The sequence below is a fragment of the Brachycentrus maculatus genome, unplaced genomic scaffold (assembly GCF_059751285.1).
Source record: "Brachycentrus maculatus isolate JH-2025_06_01 unplaced genomic scaffold, ASM5975128v1 h1tg000914l, whole genome shotgun sequence".
Lineage (NCBI taxonomy): Eukaryota > Metazoa > Arthropoda > Insecta > Trichoptera > Brachycentridae > Brachycentrus > Brachycentrus maculatus.
Genome location: NW_028281639.1, coordinates 52,658 through 77,563, shown reverse-complemented (window position 1 = coordinate 77,563; position 24,906 = coordinate 52,658). Strand labels below are relative to the sequence as shown.

Genomic DNA, 24,906 nt, shown 5'->3' with positions numbered 1-24,906 from the left:
CTTTTTTGCTATTATTTATAATAACTTTGGCATTTGATTGTCCATCTATATTCTATAATGGCAAAACTGATTGTCAATCTATATTCTCATAACTTTTTTTACCAGTCTTTTTTATGTACACTGCGTAATTAATGCGTTTGGAATCGATGCCCTCGTGGCTATAAGTCACCTCTTTCATAAATGAATATATTTATAAAATTACAGGTAAAAAATGTTTAAAAAAAACACATTAAACAAAACTATTCAAATAACTCTTAAATCAATTCAAATATTCATTTTCCCGTTCAGCTTCTATCACATTGTCAGAATGAAAATATCTTTGGAAATATTAATATCAATTCACGGGTAAATTTTATATTTATTTCATACGCAAAAGAAAATATTGATCTAATATTTTTTTCAAACATTTTGCAATGTTTCGTGTGAAAGTGAAACAAGGAATTCTTGCAGGAAAATTGGAGAAAATTTCATCGGGTCGAACATACTTTAGTTTCCAAGGAATTCCTTATGCAAAACCTCCAGTTGGAAAACTTCGTTTTAAGGTACGATGTAAATCTTATTTGATTTGTTTTTTGTAATTTTTTGATTAGCTACCTTGTGTTACATGTACATTTTTCAAAATCAATATTAGTATTACTTATATAATTTATAAGAATATTAAATAAAACTATATTGGATTTAAATTTGTGAGAGTTTTACGACCGTTCAAATTCTCATTGCTATTTTTAGATTGTTATTATTATATGATTTCATTGTGTAGGATGTAGGATAAGGGATACCGTAGGCACATGCTTCGTCCTATATTTAATTTTTTTTAACTCTTTCTTTTGTAAAAAAAAATTCAAATGTACTTATTATCACCTTACGTAAATATTGTCGTATTACATGAAATTGCACCGATTCGTAGGCGCCTCTTCCCCCCGAAGAATGGAGTGGAATCCGCGACGCAACTAAACACGGTGGAATTTGTCCTCAACTCGATATATTATCGAAAGGTCCAGATCGAAACATCTTATGGGGCAGTGAAGATTGTTTATATTTAAATATATACACACCGGATTTAAATACATCATTTCTCCCAGTGATGGTATGGATTTACGGAGGAGCATATTTATCCGGTTCTGGTGACTCGTATTTATACGGACCGGATTATTTCATGGAAGAAGGGGTTATTTTGGTAACGTTCAATTATAGATTAGAGGTTTTGGGTTTTCTTTGTTTGGACATTCCGGCTGTACCTGGTAACGCCGGAATGAAAGATCAAGTGGCAGCCCTGAGATGGATTAAGGGAAATATCCATCTATTTGGCGGAGATCCAAACAACATAACAGTATTTGGTGAAAGCGGCGGTGGTGCATGTGCTACCTATCATACGGTTTCACCGATGAGTACCGGACTTGTGAATAAAATTATAGCACAGAGCGGTTGTTATTTAACCGAATGGTCAACAGTAGCGAGACCCGTTCAACGTGCATTTGAACTTGGAAGATTATTGGGGAAAATAACCGACAGCGCCGAAGATTTGCTCGAGTTTTTACAAGAAATACCAGTAGAAAACATAATAGGCGTTTCGCTGAAGTTAACTACGAGTGAAGAAAAAATATCCGGCAATCCGATGTGTTTCATACCGACAGTTGAAAAGATTTTTAATCATCAAGAATGCTTCCTTCCCAAATCTGGAAAGCAATTATTAGAAGATGGGAACGTTCAAACTGTTCCAACAATCATCGGCTATTGTGATAAAGAAGGATTAGGGTATATTAAGAATGACTTAAGGAATTCCTTGATATTGGATAAAAATTTCGAATTTAAAGTTCCTCGTCGTATTAAGGAGATGGTACCATCCAGGCAAATGAAGGAAATTGCTGGTTTAATTAAAAGATTTTACTTTGGAAATGCACAAATTGGTCCAAATACAGCTTCTCAATTAGTTGATCTGGAGACAGACGTCATGTTCGTTATTGGGTGTGTCGAGTATGCTCATAAAATGATTCTTCAGTCCTCGTCTCCCGTATACTTCTACCGGTTTTCGGCTTCAACAGAATTAAATATACCTAAGCAAATGGTGGGACAGAGTCATGTTGAGGGAGCGTGTCACTCAGATGACGTATTTTATTTATTCAAAGGATTTGTAGATGTTGCTGAAGGATCAGCATCTTCGCTTATATCGAAGAGAATAGTGAGATTATGGAGTAATTTTGCAAAACACGGGTAATATATTTTTCAAAAACATAATTGACTTCTCTTGATATTACTTGAACTAAAGGGTTTTTCAATAAGAGGTTTCATTTTGAATAACCCGCTATCTGGGCAGCTGCCACTTTTGAAGTTGTCATCTTTTGACATTTGACAAGTAAAAACTAAGCAAATTATAAAAATGCAACGATACACGCTTCAACAACGCATTAAAATTGTTAAAATTCACTGCAGAAATGGTAAAAAAAATTGCAATCACAGTTCGCGAAACTAAAGCACTTTTTGGTCGTCGTGAAGCGCCTTCTCGGCCAGCAATAGTAAAACTTGTTAAAAAATTTGAGCTGTTGGGACAACTTGGTGATGTGAAGAATCGAAACCCTCAACGTGTCACTGTTTGGTGCGGTTTTTGGGCTGGCGGTGTGATTGGACCTTACTTATTCGAAAATGAGGCTGGAGCAACTGTTACGGTGGATGGATTGGGCTATCGAGCTATGATTAATGATTTTTTATAGCCGGAGTTGGAAGATATTGATGTGAACGACGTTTATTTACAACAAGAAGGCGCTACATGCCACACAAGCAACGAAATAATCGCAATTTTGCAACAAAATTTCCTGGCCGTATTATTTCTCGAAGAGGTGATTACAGTTGGTCCCCGAGATCTTGTGATTAAAACCTTGAGACTTTTTTCCTTGGGGCCACGTGAAAGATAAGGTCTATGCCAATGCTCTACAATCGATTGAAGACCTTAAAGATGGAATTCATGAAGTTATCCAGGACATACAGCCGCAAATGTGGGAATTGGTCATGGAAAATTTCATGAAAAGGATATGGTGCTGCAGATGTAGCCGTGGCGGCCATTTGGCTGATATCGTTTTCTATCGTTAATCACATACTTTTCTCATAACAATGCAATAAATATTCATTGATTTATCTTAAAGTATACCAGTTTTTTTCAAATATCAAAATGAAACCTCTTATTGGATAACTTTATACTAGAATCGCCCCAAAACGAAATCGAAAATAAAAAGATGGTTCAAAAGTAAAGATTTAAATTAAACAAAAATGGATAAGTTATACTGAAATTTGTCATGTTAAATTATTGTATTTTGGTGTATATTTTAATTTTCTATATTTATTGTAATTTTTATATTCAATAACCCAGAATTATAACCTTTGTATTATATTTGATCAGTATAATTATGTTTAATATATATACTTATATGTATTTTTTTAGGAATCCAACACTCGTATTGGATGACGTTATTCAAGTAAATTGGAAACCTGTGGATAAAGACCAATTTCATTACATTGATATTGGCGATGAGCTCGTTCCGGGAGTGGATCCTGATAAGAAAAGGATGTCGTTTTGGAAAGAATTATTTAAAACTCTATCAACTACTAAAAGTTCTTTGTAAATTTAAGCAATTAATAATTTTACTTTGAAATAATTTTCAATTGATGATTTTTATAACATTTAGTAAAGTGATTTATCAATTCAATAATTTTTATTTAAAAAACAAAAAAATAAATTAAAAACCTCGGCATAATTTTAGATTTTCGAAATAACAAAGACAATATAACTTTCAAATTATAAAAATATTTCAAATTATAATGATAGTAAGACACGTATTCGAGTGCATCTACTACTATTATTAGATTATTATTATTATTATTACATGTTTAATTTTCTAGCCGAGAAAAAAAAAATATTTATAAATTTTCCACATTTTCAATATCCTGGGATAACCTTGAAAATTGATTATTGAATGAACATATTCACTGTAAAATTTTGTCAATACTAACTAAAATAATAATCAACAACTTTATTCATGATCTTCGAGCCCAATCATAATAATATTTTTTTAAAATGAACTAATATCGCTTACATGAAATTACACAAAACAAGCCAAGATTATCCCCGCAGCACAAATATTTTTACATTATTTTATTTCATAATCTAGATATTGATAACATATTGGTATTTACACAATACCGTTATTTTAACGATATATACTTGTCAAATATTTTTTAGATCTTTAATGCTGATGATAATTTTTTTATTCGAAAATAATAGCAGCTCACAGTGTCTCTTTTCGTATTTTATTTTAGAAGACTCTCAACACACCAAAACGTTTATTTTTCTAGAATGTTTCACTGCTTATATGTAAAACAAATATGTACTGTACAATTTGTAATATTTTATTCACATATTTGGAAATAATTGTGTACTTTGGTATTAATGTCAACAATGACGTATAATTTAAATAATCTTATTGACTTTATAAATATTATAATTTGATTCAGTTAGGATATGAACAAGTAAACTACATACAAAATTTATGAATTATCATTTTGAATGAAAACACGAATATGGTGAGGGTGGTATCAATGAACCAGGTGCACACAATTGGTCACCCTATCTAACTTCGAAACGTGGCCTGCTTCTTACATACAGGGATATGTTTCGGCCGCGTATCTGCCTTCACCCAATTACCAGCGAGATTATTCGTTTTGGTGGTCAACAAAATAAAGAAAAACTGCATGCATTTTTTCCTAGCCATATCTCAATTTGTGATGTTGAGTTGAGACTTTTTTAGAAGTATTTGTGCAACTGATACGTATTTCTATAGAAAGATACTTAATATCAATGTCATTTTTTTGTATCAATAATGAGCCATGAACAAAAATGTTGGTACCACTTATTGTATACCATGAAATAGAACTAAAAAAATACAAGACAAAAATACCCACAAATGTAAGCATTATTAGGAAAGTCTGTATAAGTTTAAGATTATTGGTAATTTTTATATAAACATATATTTACCAATAATATTTAATATTCATAGTCATAGCGCATATATTTTTTTATAAAATTTTAATAAATAAGGAAAATTTAAAGATCGTTCTTTTGTTGTGTCTATTTTTAAACAAAAGCCTTGAATTAATATTCATTGCATGCATAATTCACTGTGCACCCCTTCCCGAACTATTGTCTTTCATGAGGTGTACACAATTAACCATTTTCCAATTTTCAAAAAAACCTTTATACTTTTTCCATTATTGTCGAATTGAAGTCCACTTAAAAGTCAATTTAATTTTTTGGGCGTTGATTTATACACATTTTGGTTAAATATACGGGTACAGAATAATAATAATAATAATAAACTTTTTTCTGGCTCATTGTAGTCCACATTACCCTATATTTTGTATGATGACGATGCACGAACCTCAAACGTAATGAGGCAAATTGTTTACTCTTCCGTGTATTATAATAACGGAGACATTGTACTAAAAGTGATATTTCACATCATAACGCAAAGGAAGGGTCTTCTTTCGGATCGAATATATTTTACAATACTTTAAGCTGTATTATCATTACTTTTTTTAAATCCAATTATTTCACACTTTCAGTAAAATGTTTTTAGAAGCAATGAATTTGCTTATTAACGCGGTGATTCAAAAATATTTATTGAATTCGTATTGTGTAACTGTTTTCTTATCTGGAAATAATGATTTATTCAAAAATAATAATAATTCGAGCACTCCATTTTTATACTATTATTCCTCATCGTTAGATGATGTAAGAATGCAAAATTTCGTTTTGGAATCGTTGAACATGGGATGTTCCGATTTTATTATAAATCTGAAAAATCCTGTTGTATTCGTGAATGCTTTTGAAGAAAACATCCACGTAACTAACCAGCGCAGAGGAAACAGAAAATTAATATTTTTACCGATTGAAGAAAGCCAAAACTCCAGAGAAGAACTGATTCAGCTCCTTAATATATCAGCCGTTGAATTCATACCAGACATACTTTTGATTTTACCTATAGTTACTGATGATACGAACCATACGTCTTTCGAATTAGTTACTCAGAAGTACGTAGGAGAACGCGAAAACAACCAACCGATAACATTGGATATATGGAATTTTGAAAATCAATCTTTCGAAAAAAATGCAAATTTATTTCCGGATAAAATAACCAATATGAAAGGAAGACATGTGAAAATGGCAACATTCGACTACAAACCTTATTCTATAGTAGAAGTCGATGATAATGACAATATAATCGGTATCGATGGAACTGAAATGAGAACTGCCGTAGAGTTTTGCAGGTAAGGTTTTTAAATAACCTTTTTTACTAAAAAATCACATATTTTGCTTTTGGCATGTGTCTTTTTTCCTCCTAAGGTGGAGTAATTGCACAATTGAAATAATAAGAGATGACATTCATGAGTGGGGAGAGATATGGGATAATAAAACTGGCAATGGAATTATTGGAAATATTGTTACTGATAGAGCTGACCTTGGCTACGGTAAAACTTTTTTTTCTTAATTCTTTGTATTTACATAAGCAATAGTTCTCATTTCATCATTTCAGCACATGTATACATTTTTTAATGTTCATTTGTATCAATTAAAATTATTTTCTGTGAGTGTTTTTGTGTATCAAATTATTTATTCATTTGATCCGCGTAGTGTGCAAGAACTACCATATACTAGTGGGACCCGAAGAAGAGGAAAGTAAAGAATAACAATTAAGTTGAATATTGATAATATTATTTTACAATGGTAGATAAAAAAAAGATCCTTGTTTTTCTTACAGGTGCTCTTTACTCTTGGTATCACGAATATCAATTTCTAGATTTGTCTATGCCAGTTGTTAGAACCGGGATAACTTGCATCGCTCCCGCTCCTAGGTTTGTATTGGTCCTTTAAAGCGCCTTTTTAAGAATATTTCACTATATAGCAGAATAATTGTTTGTTTTATTATGTTTCCAAGGTTGGTGGCAAGTTGGCTGCTTCAGGTATTGCCATTCAACTCTGTGATGTGGCTGTGTGTCTTTATTTCGGTGGTATACTGTTCTGTAGCAATGTTCATAACAGCTAATTCTGGAAAGCATCATTTCTCCATTTTTCAATCAGTTATGGGTGTAACTGGAATCTTACTCCAACAGGTAAAACATCAGATTTAAATAATATTAGTCGGTAACTATTTTTTAAAAGTTCAGTCGATATTAACATATAAATGAATTGAAAAATTAATAGTATCTTATGTAGGAGCAGAAAAAGATTGACAAAACTTGGTATGGTCAAGCATTTCAAATATTTGAAAGCAGTCAGGTCAGGAGCCGGAATGTTCAGCAGGATTGTTTTGTAAATAGAGATTGGTGTAGCGTTCCATTCCTTTTGCCTACCCCTGCGGGGAAAAGGTGTAATGATTATAAAGTTATAAAATCAGTTATAATATTTCTGAGCTTTAGTGTACACAAGATAATACGATAATTAAATTTTACTCCTATTTTCTGTTATACATAAGCAGAACTATCACAATCACATCTAAAATTATAAACAATTAAAGTTATCATTTTCAGTCTTAAATATCATAATTTACGATGGTAGCTAACTCGGTAGTTTAGGATTCCTGAAAATCTGGATTCCGGCTCCAATCTTTTGAATGATTTTCAAACAAAACATTGCTATTTTTAATGGGTTTTTTCATTTCAGCCCCCTTCGGTGAAGAACCCGCCACCATCGCTGAGACAAGTCATAAGCCTGCTATTTTTATTTAGTCTGATGTTATCGAACATATACTCCAGTGGGCTGGCGAGTAGCATCACGGTTCCAATGTAAGATAGTTTGACAGCCGAAAAAGAGAATGCTCTTTGAAACTCTTTTTTTTTTTAATTTGATTTTATTGTATTACTTTGCTATGGAGGGAGAGGTCTTGTACAAAAACATAAGAAATTGAGGTTAGCATGTCATTCGATTCCGAATTTGCATCTTATATTATTCAAATCCATATAAATGTCCAACTAAAAAGTTTTTAAAAAAATACAACAAAAAACATACATTCCATATAAAATTTTCTCAAAGCGATCAGATTTCTATATCCATTTACATATTTATAGCTTACTATTAAACAAATTAAATTCTTGATTTATTTATGTTTTCATCATATGATTTAAAAAATGAAAATACCAGGTATATTTTTTTAAATTTTATACTTTAAGACTATAGCAATTAAAAAATATATTATCAAGAATTATAATTGATCCACGTTTCCAGTTACAACCAGCATAAATGAATTTTTATAATAGGTTTTTGTGACATACGTTTTAACATGACGTTTTATAGACTTATATTTTTCCTAAATAACACCATTTATTTCTTCATTTCAGATATGAAGATCCTATAGATACTGTTCAACAACTGGTAGATAAAAATATAGATTGGGGTGCAACACATGACGCATGGATATTTTCAATATTACTATCTACTGAGGTACATGACATTCATTAATTTTGTTCTACGGTGACTTATTAGCTATTAAATCAAATCCTACTTCTCGGAGTTTACTTTATCTACATTGACAACGTATAAACATAGATAGCCCGCGATTGCGGGTGTTCATTATAAAACTCCACAGGAAAGTCTTCAATATATATTTTGCCTTAAAACAAAAATATATGAATGAATTATAGTAATATATGTATAAGTACGCCATCACTGTTTAAGCAATAATTTTCAGCCAAACATGGTACATCTTGTGAACAAGTTTAAGAAATGGCCCTTTGATCTTTTAAAATCTAAAGGAAAAACGGGAGATTTTGCTTACAGCGTTGAAAGACTTCCCGCAGGTAATGTACATTTTATAAACGTAAGTAAGTACCTAATTAGAAATTTCATTTTTCTTACGCTCGCTTTGATGTTAACGTAATTTTCAATTTTCATTTTGAATATTTCAATTTCGCATATTTTAAACAATCTCGGAACGATGTTTGTGAAAACGTGACCCTATGAGCCATCGTCACAATGATCTTGTGCTTTCAGGATATTTCGCGATAGGGGAGTACGTAACGGAGGACTCAGTACCATACCTGCAACTAATGCAACAGGATATATACTGGGAGCAGTGTGTCGTGATGGCAAGGAAGAGTTCCCCCTTCACTGCGAGACTCAACCGGCTCCTGGGCAGACTGCACGAGGCCGGCTTGCTGCTGGCCTGGGAGACGCAGGTCAGATATAAGTAGACACGTGACGACATGACTAGAATGTGTCCAGCGTAACTAAAGGGACGTAACTAGTAAAGTAATATATTCAATAATCAACGTTATAAAACATCCGACGCGAATGGTTTTGGTCTAAAGTGTTGTAACCTATAAAACCTATGCCATTTAATTTTAATCTCAAAACAACAGCAAAAATCTATCTATATGAGATACGTAGAAAATTTAAATAAGTAAACTGACATAATATTAAATATATAATAAAAAATATTCATAAAAACTACATAATTTTTCGTGAAACTATTCTTTTTTTTTTTACATTCCAACGATCGATATGAAAATTTTCACATCTAAAGTATACAAAAAATATTATTTAAATGTATCATAATAATGACAAGGTAAGGATTGGTTAATAATGTCAATAAAGTATTTAAATGATGAATCTTAAATTTGACTGTCAGTTGCCTTTTGTATGCTGACGATGCTGTTCTTCTTGCCGATAACAGAGAAGACCTGAAGGCGTTCCGTTCGTGAAAAAAATGTATATTGTGTGCAAGGAAAGTGGGTTGCTGATGAATGTTGGCAAATCGAAAATTATGGTTTTTTAAAGAGATTAATGTAGATTTGGGTGTGAAATATTTGTAAAAGGGGCAATTATGGAACAGGTAAATGATTTTGTATATTTGGAAAGTATTTTTTCTAGGCAATGAAAGATTGATAAAGATAAAGAAAGCAGAATGGATGCTGAGAACAGAGTGAATGGTGCCCTGAGCATGGTGAAAAAGCGAAACTAAACTGGCAGTACACAATCGAGTCCTGGTACCAACCCTGATATATGGAAATGAAGCATGGAGTTGGCAAAAGAAGAATGAAAGTAGTAAAAATAGAAAAAGTGGAAGAGGCAAAGAATGCTTGCAAATAGAAGAATAGTGTAGCGTTCTTTTCCCTCTACCTTTTTTTCCCTACAAAACATCTTAAACGTCAATGAGTTAAAGACCGTTTTATTTTAGTAAATACATAAACTAGAAGAACACATGCACATGATATTTTTTTTTAAAATCGTTCACTTTATAGCTACCACTCTAAAAACCTTGGACCACTTTAAGGTGTAAGATTTTTCTCCAGATCACACTTTTATTTATATAAGCGGATTTACTTATATTAACATATAAATGGTCAACAAAACGATCTTAACCTAACTGATGTGCAAAGAAGCAGCCAATATATATTCCTTTAGTTTTATTTTATTAATAGTGACGCCAAGAATAATCAATTAAAAAAACGAAATGTAAAATTTTATACTTAATACCGCTATTATCAAAATTTAAAAAAATATTAAATAGTAATATATATTTATTTTAAATGGATGAAAAAATATTTTGAATCAATGTGTAAGGTAGAGATTTCAACGCTCAAATCAGAACGCATTCGGCCGCGCTGAGGGCTAGACATATGTATGTCTTTCTGAATATGTATAGGAATTCGACTTTTTTTTAAACATATTTTGAAAAAAAGAATATGTATTTGAATTAGACTTTTTTTTTAAACATATTTTGAAAAAAAATATGTTTATGTATTTTGAACTCCTAACGTTTCAATAACCGTTTTTTTTTCAAAACCATATAATTATTTCGAAGAAAAACTGTTTTTTCAGTAAAATAATGTTTTGAGAAAAAAATCAATTACGTCAAATGTTACCTGTGTTTAAAGAAAATTTAATTGTGATTTATCGCATATTGGGCCTTAAAACAATTTAATAACAATTTAAGGGTTTGTAATATTTGTTCGAATGATGAAACAAGGAAAGAATGTAAGGCTGAGATAAGCATTATCGATAAAATTAAGAAAGGTGTGTTGAGATGGTTTGGACATGTGGAGCGTATGAGTGAAGAAAGAACGGTTTAACAAATTTATGAGGCGAATGTAGTTGGAAAAAGAAGCAGAGGACGACCGAAGAAAACTTGGCACAATCAGGTATGTCAAATACTTGAAAGCGGCCGGGTCAGGAGTCGTAATAATCGTCGGGTATGTATGAGGAGATGCATGAATGTAGAAGAGGCAAAGAATGTTTGCAAGGACAGAGTGGTGTGGCGTTCGATTCTCTCTGCCTACCCCTGCGGGGAAGCGGCGTGATGGTTAGTTAGTTAGTTAGTTAGTTAGTAATATTTGTTTATATAAATTTATGGGTGCAAAATAACACAATATTTATATTTTATAAAACATGGTGTCAATTTTAATTTTGCAGGTGGTTCTAAATCATTCCAACTACGCGGTCCAACTGGGAGTCCGTCTGTCCCCGGGGCGCAGGAGTTCGGAAGGGCCGCGGGCCCTGGGCATAAGCCACATGCAGGGCCCCCTCATGCTCTGGGCTTTGGGGATTCTCTCTGCGACCGTTGCTTTTATTGCGGAATTATATTGGCTATTAATCAAACGCCATACGACCAAAATATTACGCCTTTAGAGAAAGTAATACCGGTGAATCTGATTTGTAAAAAATAAAATTTTAATTAAATACAATTTTTTTTCGAATACGTAAATTAAATTTCATATATTACATATATGCATTAAATGTTCAGCACTTCAATCAACGCTTTATTATGTACGATGAACATATCGAAATGAAATTTAGTAACTACCACTAGACATATATTTTTTCTTGAATGTTTTCCTAAAATTTCTGCACAGTAGGTTTTTGTGTGTGTTCTTCACTTTACGTATGCGTGCGCAGCTTCATACTGTTTATGGGTGATTCCATTAGTTGTTATTGGGGTTTGCTTTGCAATGAATAATAAAATAACATTTAGGATTTTCACGGAGTGTGTGGAAGTTTTTTAGAGTATTTTAATGTTCTTATTGTTTTTTTATTAAAATAAACCCTGATAACGACAAGGTTTTCGTCGAAACCGGTAGGTTAAATTGTATTAATAAAAAAGTGGTTCAAACTAAGTTATTTAATTTTACAAACACATATATTTGTGTATTCTTAAATAAATGGAATATATTGTAGAAGAACAAAAATTTATACCGTTTTACCACTCGTTTAGAACTCACACAAAAAAAATCATAAGCATCTTTCCATCTTCAATTCAATAGACTAATTTGAAGTAAATGTATCTACTTTTTTTTATAGTAGGTATGTTCATTTGAGAGAAAGCCTCATAGAGAATCATAGAAATAATACTACACAAGCTTAAATGTATGGAAAGCGACAGAGGGTAAGAAAAAATGGCATAGAACTTATTGTAGTTAGGAAGCAATATTGTCATTTTGTATATAAAAAAAACTATTGTTAAAGTTTTACAACCGAATATAATTTTATCAATTTTACCCTTTTGTCCAATCATTTCTTTTTTCTTTTTTTTAATTACACCTAAAGGTTTATAAACCTCTGCAGCATATTGATGCAGTATATACTTGATCATTAATTATACCAAGGCAAGGTGACTCCAACGGTTCAGGCATCAGTCCAAGATGATAATTAATGAAATTAAGAGTGAAATATCTCTGATATTTTGACCCTCGCCTCTCTTGGGAATCGTACCTTTGACAGAGTAGCTAAACGCCCTAACCACTACAATGTAAAAAAAAAATTTAACTTTCTTCGATGTTACAAACACACAAATCTAAAAATGCACACCAAAATTTCCCGCGTTAACATGAAAACGACGAAAATTTAAAACAGTTATAAATTTTTAAATTTTGTTCGCTTTTTAAATATCGCGATAGTATCAAAATCTACCGGTAGTAGCGCACGAGTTCCAACCCCGAGCGGATCAATAATCCCGCGCAATCTCCCCTATTATCTACGCGGGGATAACCGAATGAAGTCATTCTGGCAGCCGCGCTCCAACATGGCGCGTGTGCGCCTGTCGCTCATTTTTCCTCTGTTGCTAGTCGCTTGCTTGACTTTGGCAGCCGCAAAGTTCGAATGGAAACATCACAATAACGACGAGTTGTACGAAGTCTTGGAAAATGTGCATAAGAAATGTAAAAACATAACCCGTGTTTACCACCTGAGCGAACCATCTGTGAGGGGAGTACCTCTACACGTCATCGAGTTCTCGACTCACCCTGGCCACCATGAATTGAGTAAGTTCAATTTTTACATTCAGTCATCTACCTAGCCTTGAATTTTATTGTTTATTATCTACGTTTTTTTCTGAATACTCGTTTACGAAATTTAGAAATAAAAAGATTTTCAAAAAGTATTTTTTTGTCCAATATAATAAAACAACAACTATATAGATACTTATTCCCCTTTTTCATTTGACCAGTGACCGGGTTTTATCGTTACCGACATCACCAGACTGGGGATGTCAGTATAAAACATAAATCTACATTAATCTGATGCGAGCTTTACTAACGTATGTATGTGTTCAATATGTAAAAACGAACTTATTTACATATTAAAAAGTGGACACAACGAACAGAATATTTGTAATTACCTTAAGTATTTCATAAAAAAATGTCACAGCTTTTAATAAAACAAAACTGCATGCTCTAACATTTATCGTATATTTACATATTTATTTAATTATATTATCGCATTCCATTGGCGCCCGCAAGGCGGGGCACTTGCCCCCCCCTGGATTGATTGAAAATAGTCAAATAATGTTACATTTATTTTAAATCACTTTGTTTTAGCATAAAAAATTGTTGCTACAGTATGCCCTTCATTACTACGGTGTCCTGTCAGTTCATTCACCATACAAATACGCTACAATAAATTAAATCTAAATTGCAATAGAAAAACACTTGTTTTTTTACCACTTGAGTTTATTTTATTATGACGACTATTTTTGGTAGCTATGCTTCCATCTTCTGGTCTAAATATAAACTAAAACACAAAAATAATTATCTGTTCTATAAATAAGAAGAGGGGTAAGTAAGGGGGAAGGGGTTTAGTCAAGGGGGTAGAGTTTAACTTGCCCCTCTCTTTATTTATAGAACAGATAATTATTTATTTTGTTATTACTTGTATATTTTTATAATCCATCAAAATGATAAAATATGGAATAATATGTATTTATTTTTTATTCGGGAATAGTTTAGCTTTACATTTAGCAAAAGTATATTATAAAAAATAGTTACATTAATAAAAATAAAGCCAATTACACAATTCCACACTTATGTTATAATAACGATCAAAAACAACAAGAGATAAAAAATAAAATAAAAAAGAGTGGGAGTGTGTGTGTGTGAGGAAGGGAGTAAAAGGGTAAGGGTATGGTAAATAAAATAGATTTTGCAGGAAGGAGAAGGAATAAAGGAATAATAAGGTTTTTTTTGTTTGGTAAAAAGCTTCACAAAGTTCCGTGACCATTTTTGTTTTTTTTTAAAAAAACCCTACTTATATGTAGCGTGAGCAAAATGCTCATATATCAACTATCATGGTGCTTATATGTTTTTAAAATTTTATTTCTAATTTCCAGTGATTCCCGAATTCAAATACATTGGAAACATGCACGGAAACGAAGTATTGGGAAGAGAGCTGTTACTCGGGTTAGCGGACTACCTCTGCGAGCGCTACTTGCAGGGGGATGCTGAGATTCGCAGACTAATTCAAATCACTCGTATCCATCTCATGCCGTCCATGAATCCCGACGGCTGGCAAACCGCCACAGAGGCCGTGAGTACATACGTCATTTTCAATACCCTCTTTTGATATCCACGGATGTTTAAACCTTCGACATAAACGAAACCAACTCGGGTTAGGTTCTGTGTTCACGATCGGTCAGCGCCGTCCTTAGGGTATGCAATAGGTGTGGTGGTACAGAGCCTAGCGCCTAGTGAAGCTTATTTCTTTGTTAATTAATGTATTACTTAGTAAATACCACTTTTTCTTAAAATCTACTGTGACACGTGTTTCGATGCATCGCGCATCATTTTCAAACACCGTGTTTTTTAGCAAGTAAACAAAGTAGATTTTTAAAAAAAAAGTGGTATTTACTAAGTACGTAATACATAATTAAAAATGGATAGATTTTACCACTAAGTGACTGCCGAATCAATTAATGAAAACTTATTTCTATTTTTTTATGTAACATTCATTTGGTTGTTTTTTTTTACATAAAAAACATATTTTTGTCATTTATTTTATCAGAAATTGGATTATTAACCCTATTGATAATTTAATTGTCTAGGTGTATTATATACAAATATTATGCTTGTTCGTAAGCCCTAGAATGCTCTGAAATTCATCATCTTTTATTTAAAAACGATAATGCTTCGCGACATCTATTGGCATTTTTCATTTTTTTTTTTTTAATTAAATGTCCTGAAGTTTTGAAATATTTTTTATATAAAAATTATAAAAAGTTGGAGAAAAAATTCCCAAAAAAATGTGGAATGTGAGTTTGTTATTTATAGAAACTATGAAAGTTATTACATGGTACTTATTTTCCTATCCATATATTTTTTTAAATTTTTGACATCTCAACATAGATGAAGAAGAATATGGAAGTCTGGGCATTTACATGGCTTACGACCTGTTATAGGCTGGTTAAGTGATAACGTACTTGACTATGAAATGTCGTAAGCCATGTAACTTCCAAAACATTCATACTCTTCCTCATCTATGTTGAGATTTTTTTTAAATAATAACTTAGAGATAATCCAGATTTGTGAGTATTGGAACACAATATTTGTTTTTCAAAATAGTAATTAAACATGTTTTTGCTCAACATTCCAGGGGGCTAAAGATTATCTTATTGGAAGAACTAACAACCATTCCATCGACCTAAACAGGAACTTCCCAAATCTGGACAGAATTCTGTTTACTAAAGAGAAAGAAGGATATGGTTCAAATAATCATCTTTTACCGGAAGTTGATCGTCTCTCTCAACCAGTAAGTAGATTACTTTTTACAGATTACATTATATTATTTTTTGACATCTCATCAGAGATGAAGAAGAATATGGAAGTCTGGGCATTTACGGGGCTGACGACCGTCATAGGCTGGGTTAAGTGATCACTTTACACACATGTAACATTCACCAATTCTACCCATTATTGACAACCACACTACTCAAATTCTTGGAAGTTCTATATATATGAACCAATTTTGAAACATTATTCTTGAATCACTAGAACTTTACTAGAGACATCTATTGGTGAGATGAAAAGAAGCTTTTTATTGAGCAGAAACTCTTTTATTAGTATGTGGGGTCCGAATCCTGGATTATAATCATACACATGAGAAACGCCAGAAAAAATCTTTTTAAATTTTATTATTTAAGCTTATAATTTGACCAGATTGTTGTTAATTCATAATTACTCTTTGTATCACAAATAATAAAATATATTTATTTACAATAATTTGTATTATATCAAACAAGAAATCTCATGTGACTTGTACGCATATGCAGCGTATAAGTCATAAATTCTAGTATGAGTATGGATATGGATATGAAACTGTGAGTACACTATACATTAATGCTGTGCAACTTTTCCTTCTTGGCATTTCTTCTCCATTTCTATTTCCATACAACAGTCCTTCATCCTGAACTACTTCACTTGGATCATCAGTATCTTGTTAAATAAATCCCACATTGACACTGATGCGCCACCAGTCCTAGTGGCAGTGTGCTGAAGTTTAAAAGTCACTAGGAAAGATCTGTATCAATATTCGATACAAAAATATTTGGCTGTAGGTGCTGTAAACTCACTAGACTTTAATTTTGAATAAATTCGGCATTTTTAAAGCTGTTGTTGTCTATCCGTATTGTCAGGAAGTTTAAGTTGCAAAGAAATAAATGTAAAGTTATATACAGTAGGTTCATTGTTAAAATATTAAATTCAGTTTGGAATCGATGCCCTTTAATGCTTTAACTACATAGGGTAGATAAACAAAAATAATTATAACAAAAACATTCGGTATCATTCATTAGAAATAAAGGTTCAGAAGGAAAGTTAAAGTTATCTATTCTACGTAGTTATATCTTATCTATTCACTTAAACTGATTACCAGTTTTGCCGCCAGGTCTTTTGATATAAATACAATATAATATATACGTTTTAACTTTCACGTTCTTATAATTTAACATATTTAACTCACAATTGAAATAATAACAACAACTAAAATAACACATTTCAACAATATGTCTCTTTCTTTTATGTTTTTTAATTTATTCATATAGATTGAGCCAGAAACTCGTGCTGTAATGCGTTTGATTATGCAAGTCCCATTTGTACTGAGTGCCAACATCCACGCTGGAGATCTGGTTGCCAACTATCCATTTGACGAGAGTAGATCAGGTGCCTCTTCTAAGGAATATGCCGGAACACCCGATGATGACACATTCAGGTAAATTAACCGACCCTTTTATTTGAAACAAGCAACAATATTTTTGCTTTCCATTTCAATTAGACTTAATTTGAATAGATATAGTAATATCAACTACAGTTGAACAGTTTCATACACCTGTGGAATATGTGTGCACTAAGGAAGGGTACCAAAGGATAAATTTAAGTGTGTGTTGCATGCAGGGCACATGTACGAATGTGAAAAGCGTAGTTTGTGAAAAAAACGACTAACATTTTCATTAGAATACTACAGTTCCTCACGTTTTTCAGTATATTACAATTTCGTTCACATTACTTAGTTGGACTAAGTCTTATTAATTATTTTAATAAACTTTACTTTATTATATTTGACTGAATCAAATAGATGCAGTATTCACTCGCTCACTTTTTATGTGCAGGAAAGATCGTTAATCATGTACATCCTTTAAAACTAGTGTATACCCAGTTATTCTGATTTCTTACAGAGATTTGGCTACTACGTATGCACACCTTCATGCAGACATGTCCTCCCAGAACAGACAAGGCTGTCGCAACCCTGGTCCTCTGCAAGTGGAAGAACCCTACAACTTCGGGAAACAAGGTGGCATCACCAACGGAGCCCAATGGTACAGCTTGGAAGGAGGTACAAATTACAATTTTGTCAATTTTATAAAACCAAAACAGAAAGTTTATGTGATAGTGTGAATAATAAATACTGGCAATATGTATTGAGTTTGTAATTAAATGCCATTCCAAAACTTGGAATGGACAGTACAAACCCCAAATTCCGGTTCATAAGATTATTGTCAATATAAAATCCCTTTTGGAGCGTCACATGAAACTACTGTGAATCAATCCTGTCCAACGTTTTTTATACAATAGATAAAATAAATATTCACATTTTAAAATCTTTTCTTGAACTTAATTTTTTAACAATTTTGGATAAACATTAATAAAATAATTTGAAATTATTATTTTGAAAGAACGATCTTTTTTTCTTCATTGTTCTAAAAATTATATTTCGCATTTATAGGAATGCAGGATTTCAACTATCTGTCATCCAACGACTTTGAAATAACACTGGAATTGGGCTGTGAGAAGTATCCGGCTGCCTCCAAGTTGAAGGGAGAATGGGAAAGGAATAAAGCTGCTCTGATCGGTTTTATGTGGCGTATACACTCTGGAATTGTCGGGATGATAAGGGACCCTACGGGAAGAGGACTGGCCGGATCAGTGATCAGAGTCCGCAATATCACAGACACCTGGAGACATAATGACATACGACATGACGTCACTTCAGGTATACTTTTTTCCTCCTATTGGTCTCTTATCCGCACCCAATGCTGCATTATATAATGTAGTGCCCTATGATAATGCAGCATTTTCTCGATTATTAATTTATCAAAATGTGATGATGTTCAATTGGGTTGGATTTAAAATCTGGGCAGTCTCACAGAGTTTCTCGGTTAGAACACACTCTACATCAACTCGATTCCTGTTTTCAAACAAATATTGCTTAAGTTTACCTAAAAATTACATTCAAGTAAAATAATATTAATAGTAATATCCATTCCATATGGAGCAAATAGAGTTCCCAAACTGAATCCAGGCTCTTCTGTCGGCTCCCAGCTTCTTTGCATCCACCTAAGAAGAAAGAAAAGAAAACAAGCTTGGCAACTTCAACTAATAAATTTTCAAAATAACTTTTAATAATTTTGTTTAAAAAATATTCACTTTATTTCGATTTAGGCTGTATAATATAATGCATAATAGATTGCTATTTCAACAATTTGCAGTTCACGGAGGGGACTACTTCAGGCTCTTGACGCCCGGCTTCTATGAGGTAACGGTTCTGAAGAATGGATACATCCCGCAGACCAGAAGGGTTCGGGTTCGCAATGAGCCGTACATGCCAGCCAAGCGAGTGGACTTTGTTCTTCAACCTATTTTGGTAAACAATATGCATGCTTTAAAAAAATAAATCTTAATTGATAGTATTTTTACAGATTAATATACCCTGTGATGTGGAATTATCCCGGGTATATTACCATGGGTTAATATACCCTGTGGCATTTCTTACAATTATTTTTGACACCATTACGGGTTTTTAATCGAATATCTAAATATTACTGGTATATGTACTTAACATAAAAACAAATGGAAAATCTTTTTCACATTGAAATATATGTACATATGTAGTTTTTTATAAAAATTTGTTATTTTATAATACAAGATCTTAACCCGATGCAAATTCTACTGTGAGGTACTTTTGTAACTACAGTATTAAAAAATATAAATTATTTCAAATGTTCTAAACTAATACATTTTCTAATAGAAATGTATATTTGCTCTACGTTAACAATAGATCACACGACATAACCTATATTGTTGAGTTATTTCCTACGAATTTATTTACTTACTTCAGCGATGAACAATTCTTTATACAGTAACCCTGGATGGGATCCAGACATTTTTTATGGTTACCCAGTGACTTATTGCGACCACTTCCTATGGCATCTCTTGTTTTGACCAATGAGTTTTCTCATACTTGGGTGCTTCAGAAACAATTATGGAGCAGGGACTCTTTCAATCATTAATGACAGATTTTCAGCTCAACCCTCTATATACCGCATATATCGTATTTATAATATAAAATATTATGTCTTGATATAAATAAACCGAGTTTAACTTCAGTATTTTTCCTTTTCATAGTTATTTGTGTCCAATTTGCAACACTTCACCATCCAGACGTATTGAATTTTTGACACAAGTTTTTAGTTACAATAACAATATTTATTTTTACTGCTCTATTCTATTGTATCCATGTACGAGAGAAAATTACAAAATATATTTTTTTTGCAGTATGAGAAGCCATCTAGGAATACATATGATTCCATACTGCAGAATAACGCAGAAGAAGATAATAGACCGTGGGTCTCGGAACGCTACAAACGGCTTGCTTCCAAGGATGCTGCTCTCCAAAAATAACCGACTTGGCAAAGATTACACAGGAACCTTTCTTTTGGTATTTCTTTAATACTAATTTACAAAAAGCCTCAATTGGACTTCCATTGACATCTACGTTTATTGCAATAGCTTTTCAATCAAATCTTTCAAAGATGTCCATATTTTTTACAAACTCTTGAAAAACAATTTTTGTAAGTGTTGGTAATATTAAAAGTATATTATAAATTACAAAATCTAGTCAAATATAATAAAATATTATAGCTCTAGATCAGGGTTTCCCATGGTAGCAATGAGATTTTTGTAATTGTCATTGTCAATTTTACATTATGTTAGCTTGGATGTTTAAATTATACTTAAACTAGTAAATTTTCACACTCTTGTAACTATGTTAATAAGATTTTCAAGATTTAAAAAAGAGAGGAGATTTAAAAAAGATCTTTATACATTTGGGCAGCCCTGTTCTAGATTAAAAAATGTTAACGCTGTATATTGCAACATTACCGATCACAATTTGTTACATCACAATAAAATGAATGCATCAAATCACGCACATGTAAGTAAAAATGACTTATTCCTGTCAAGTTTTGTTACAACAAAAAAGAAACACATTATTTGTGATTTTATTAACTGGGTAAAGAGTATTACTATATTCCGGTTTTAAATTTACCATAATAAAGTATTTATTACTCTTAAAACTAAGTTATTTAAATCATACGTACTAAGTGTTTTAAGAAATATATATATAAACTCAACCATGAAGTAAGTGTCAATTTTATGCAATTTGAAATAACCAATGAGGCAGTTTGAAAAGATAGTATTAATGTTTATCATATTCTGACGCGCATGCTAAATCATTAAATAAATTAGAGTTAATATAATTAAATTACGTACTAATATAAATATATATTCAATAACATTCTTGTGGCATTTTATCAGTATCATTAGTACTACTCTATTACAGTATTTTTAATAAAATATTATATCTTGATATAAATAAATCAAGTAACTCAAAAATTTTCCTTTCCAAAGTCATTTGTGTCCAATTTGCAATACTTCACCAGCCAGACGTATTGAATTTTTGACACAAGTTTTTAGTTACAATAACAATATCTATTTTTAATAAATGTTAAGGTAGAGAAATTAAAATAATATGTGTCTATTATATTACTCATTGTCATCAAATACTATGAATGACTATGTACTTAATTTTAACTGAAATACATTATATATATAAAACATATATGAAGAAAAGTTGTATTTTTATTTATTCATTCACTAGATTGGCCATAATTTTTTTTTTAAATATCCTTCTTCTATAGAGTAGTAGCGCGTTAAGCTATCATGCTGGATGTATAATAAATAGATGTTTTTCACACAATATATTTATAATCACCCCGAGAGCTACCTGAAGAGCAGGATTAATCACACTTTTAAATTGTTGCCATATCGATTTGATGCAGTACCCTATGAATTATTTTAAGTGGACAAAAGGACCTATAACCTGAGGACGAGGAGAGCTGACCCCAGCAGTCTACAAGGACAATAAGCTGGGATGTAGCCAGGAAGAAGATAATATGTATTGAATATAAAAGTGTCATCATATCAATTCAAGAATATCATATGCACTATCAAATTCAAATAAGATGAGAAATTAATAATGACACTTGTCGTTTTGAAAAACCCTTTAAAAAAATTCTGAGTGCCAAAATTGAAAAAAAAACACAATTTTTTTTATTTATTATTTTATTTAGTTTCCTGTTTAAACATTGACAAATTATATACATAGAGATACAAAATACTAAATAAAAAGATACTTTGTAATGATCAAAATAAAACTTTTATGAATAAAATAAAGAGTTTCAATTTCTTATATGACAAAGAGCAAAAATAAATGTAAAGTACATAAATTGGAAGGGTATAATTTATGCAAAATTTATACAAATTAAGATTTAAATTTATTAATTAATCTATATATAATCTGTCATTCATACATATAAAATGATATTACCACTTTTTGTTGAAATGTATTTTTTTAAATCACAAGACCGTTGGTTCTATTCTTTTTAAAATCTGTATTAGATAAATATGATTATAAAAAATTACTTGACATATTTTGATTTAAATTAACACCAAAACACTCGAATCATTATTAATGTCAGGGTATGGCATCATTAGAGTCTTGCCTACAGGTTGACTCGCCATCTACGGTCACTGAACTGAATCGTTACTGCTTAACATGGGAGCCCTGTTCCAAGTATCTATTGCTGGAAGCAGGAACTGATGGGATTAGATAAAAATATATATATATAAATTTTAATGATTTAATTCCACTTTTACAACACTTTCATAATCATCTTGATGCAATATATTGCCAACATACTTAAATGCCATTTTTCGATAAGCAAAATTTCACTAATGAAAGTTATTTATTATTGTGAATGCAAAGAGGATCATTAAAAAATATCCCTTTCATATATATAGAGTAAATTAAATCCGATATTCCTACTGAGTGTTAATACTTAATTGTAAAGAAGAACATAGTTTAAAATATGTTAGTTAAAAAAAAAAAGTTTAGTTTCTTGAATTAATACATTATATTCAAAGAAATTAGAACTAAAGACACTGAATACATTTATGCCTTGCATAACGAACGCTGCACATAACAAACTTTCTGTTCATCCATTACGCGACTCACACAACGGACTGTATTTTACTGGAGGGAGAGTTATCCTTTTATCAAGGTGCAGTATCTGGAACCATATACCACTTCCAGCCAATGGATCAGAAAGTTATTGCCAACTTTGAAAAACTGTACACCAGAGCCCTGTTTATTAAGGTGTTTCAAAAATGTGAGTTTTGTGGAAACATGACTGTCCGAAAGTTCAGGATAGAGAAGTTTGATATTCTTATGGCAATCAGACTCATACAGAAGACCTGGAGAGAAGATTCTCAAAGGACCCTTAATTCAACCTGGAATTACTGGATCCAGAATGAAGCAGCTGAGGACACAGAAGTGATGAAGGACATCATCACGGTAAGCTGGAATTGGAGGTAGAGGAGGAGGATGTGGAGGAGCTCATTGAGGAACACCGAAAAGAGGTGTCAACTGTAGAGCTCCAATCACTTCTAGTCCGGCAACATGGTGAAACTCAAAGGGAAACTTATTTTATGCTACAGAACAAATTAATTTTTAACATATTTTGTTATCGGAAAGAGCATTTCACATACTTTTCGCATAACGAAATTGCTCCTGGAACGAATTAAGTATGTTATACGAGGGATCACTGTATGTTTATTTTGAATGTTCTGTTTGACTTATTAAACCTAAACTACTAAATCATACACACACAAAGACACACATCATTTCAAATACATACTAATTATCACTTCATTAGTTTATTATCTAAAGTCCAAACTTATAAGGTATAAACTTAAATATTGTTTATATGTTAAGAAAATTTACCTGAATGAAAGTATTTGATAATAAAAATGATTTCATAATTCTATACACACTCAAGTGTCCCTAATTCAACATGAGGACCTAAATATATATTTAATTTCACAACATTTTAGGTGTGTCAAAATCCATATTCACAAGTCTGGTTTTCTCCACATAGGAGCTATTTTTACATAAGTCATTTTGCAAAAAACAAATATGTAATATCAAGCAAAATTTAGTTTCAAAAATGGTGATCAAGCTTAATTAACACAGCATAGCGTATGCAGAAAGGGTGATTGTACCTTTACAAGTGACTTTGGTCTATTTATGGACCAAAAGCACACAAATTTTACTTATAGTTGAGTTAATTCACACAGGACATAGAAATGAAAAAATAATAATTTTTAGTCAAATATGATCCATGTACGTTGTAAGCAAACTAAAAAAACGGCTCCCACTTTAAAAAATATTATTTAACCCTTCACTGCATGACTTTTTTTTGCATGACTGCATGACTGCATTGACAATTCGTCTTCGAGAGACAAGTGAAGTTATTATTTTGGCATTCATAGCGCGTCTTTTGGCTAAATTATGAACTAACTGTATGTATCTAATCAATAACAACAAAGAATGGTTGCGTATATTTTTAAAGAACGTTTTAATACTAACTTTTGGGTATGTAACGAATTTGAATTTAACACTATTACTAGTGAAGGGTTAACTGCAGTTAAAGTGCTAATATGAAGTTTATGCATCCGCGCATTCAACTTCAAACTTCATAAATGTATTGATGTGGGAAAATCCCACAGTATCAGATATCAACATTCAAACATCAATAGTTTAGCACATGTACCCGCATATTATGTGTTACAATGATTAAGGAAAACAGTTTGTTTTTTACCACTTGAGTTTTATTATAGACTACATGTTTCAGAAGTTAAACTTCCATCATTCAGGTCTTCATAATAACTATTAGTTATTATACAGACCTGAATGATGGAAGTTTA

General features: G+C 31.8%; 4 protein-coding genes across 4 annotated transcripts in view; 3 read left to right on the top strand and 1 right to left on the bottom strand.

The window, feature by feature from the left end:
- Positions 1-270: 270 nt before the first annotated feature.
- Positions 271-5,085, top strand: LOC148299854 (carboxylic ester hydrolase-like). The gene is made up of 3 exons (XM_088275607.1): positions 271-542; positions 908-2,211; positions 3,434-5,085. The coding sequence occupies exons 1-3, from the start codon at positions 414-416 to the stop codon at positions 3,612-3,614; spliced, it is 1,614 nt and encodes a 537-aa protein (XP_088131733.1). The 5' UTR covers positions 271-413; the 3' UTR covers positions 3,615-5,085.
- A 529-nt stretch (positions 5,086-5,614) lies between these two features.
- On the top strand, positions 5,615-11,881 carry LOC148299853 (glutamate receptor 2-like). The gene is made up of 9 exons (XM_088275604.1): positions 5,615-6,315; positions 6,392-6,516; positions 6,807-6,900; positions 6,984-7,158; positions 7,709-7,830; positions 8,383-8,485; positions 8,733-8,841; positions 9,035-9,219; positions 11,456-11,881. The coding sequence occupies exons 1-9, from the start codon at positions 5,615-5,617 to the stop codon at positions 11,669-11,671; spliced, it is 1,830 nt and encodes a 609-aa protein (XP_088131730.1). The 3' UTR covers positions 11,672-11,881.
- A 1,170-nt stretch (positions 11,882-13,051) lies between these two features.
- Positions 13,052-21,786, top strand: LOC148299852 (carboxypeptidase E-like). Its single transcript, XM_088275595.1, has 8 exons — positions 13,052-13,299; positions 14,643-14,839; positions 15,902-16,057; positions 17,349-17,515; positions 17,979-18,136; positions 18,527-18,793; positions 19,290-19,444; positions 20,356-21,786. Exons 1-8 carry the CDS (start codon positions 13,062-13,064, stop codon positions 20,479-20,481), a joined length of 1,464 nt encoding a protein of 487 aa, XP_088131721.1. The 5' UTR covers positions 13,052-13,061; the 3' UTR covers positions 20,482-21,786.
- A 2,670-nt stretch (positions 21,787-24,456) lies between these two features.
- Positions 24,457-24,906, bottom strand: part of LOC148299851 (uncharacterized) — a 41,952-nt gene continuing 41,502 nt past the window's right edge. Inside the window, exon 13 of the transcript XR_015839023.1 lies at positions 24,457-24,763. The gene's annotated coding sequence lies outside the window, so the exon portion shown is untranslated. The remainder of the gene's footprint in view (positions 24,764-24,906) is intronic.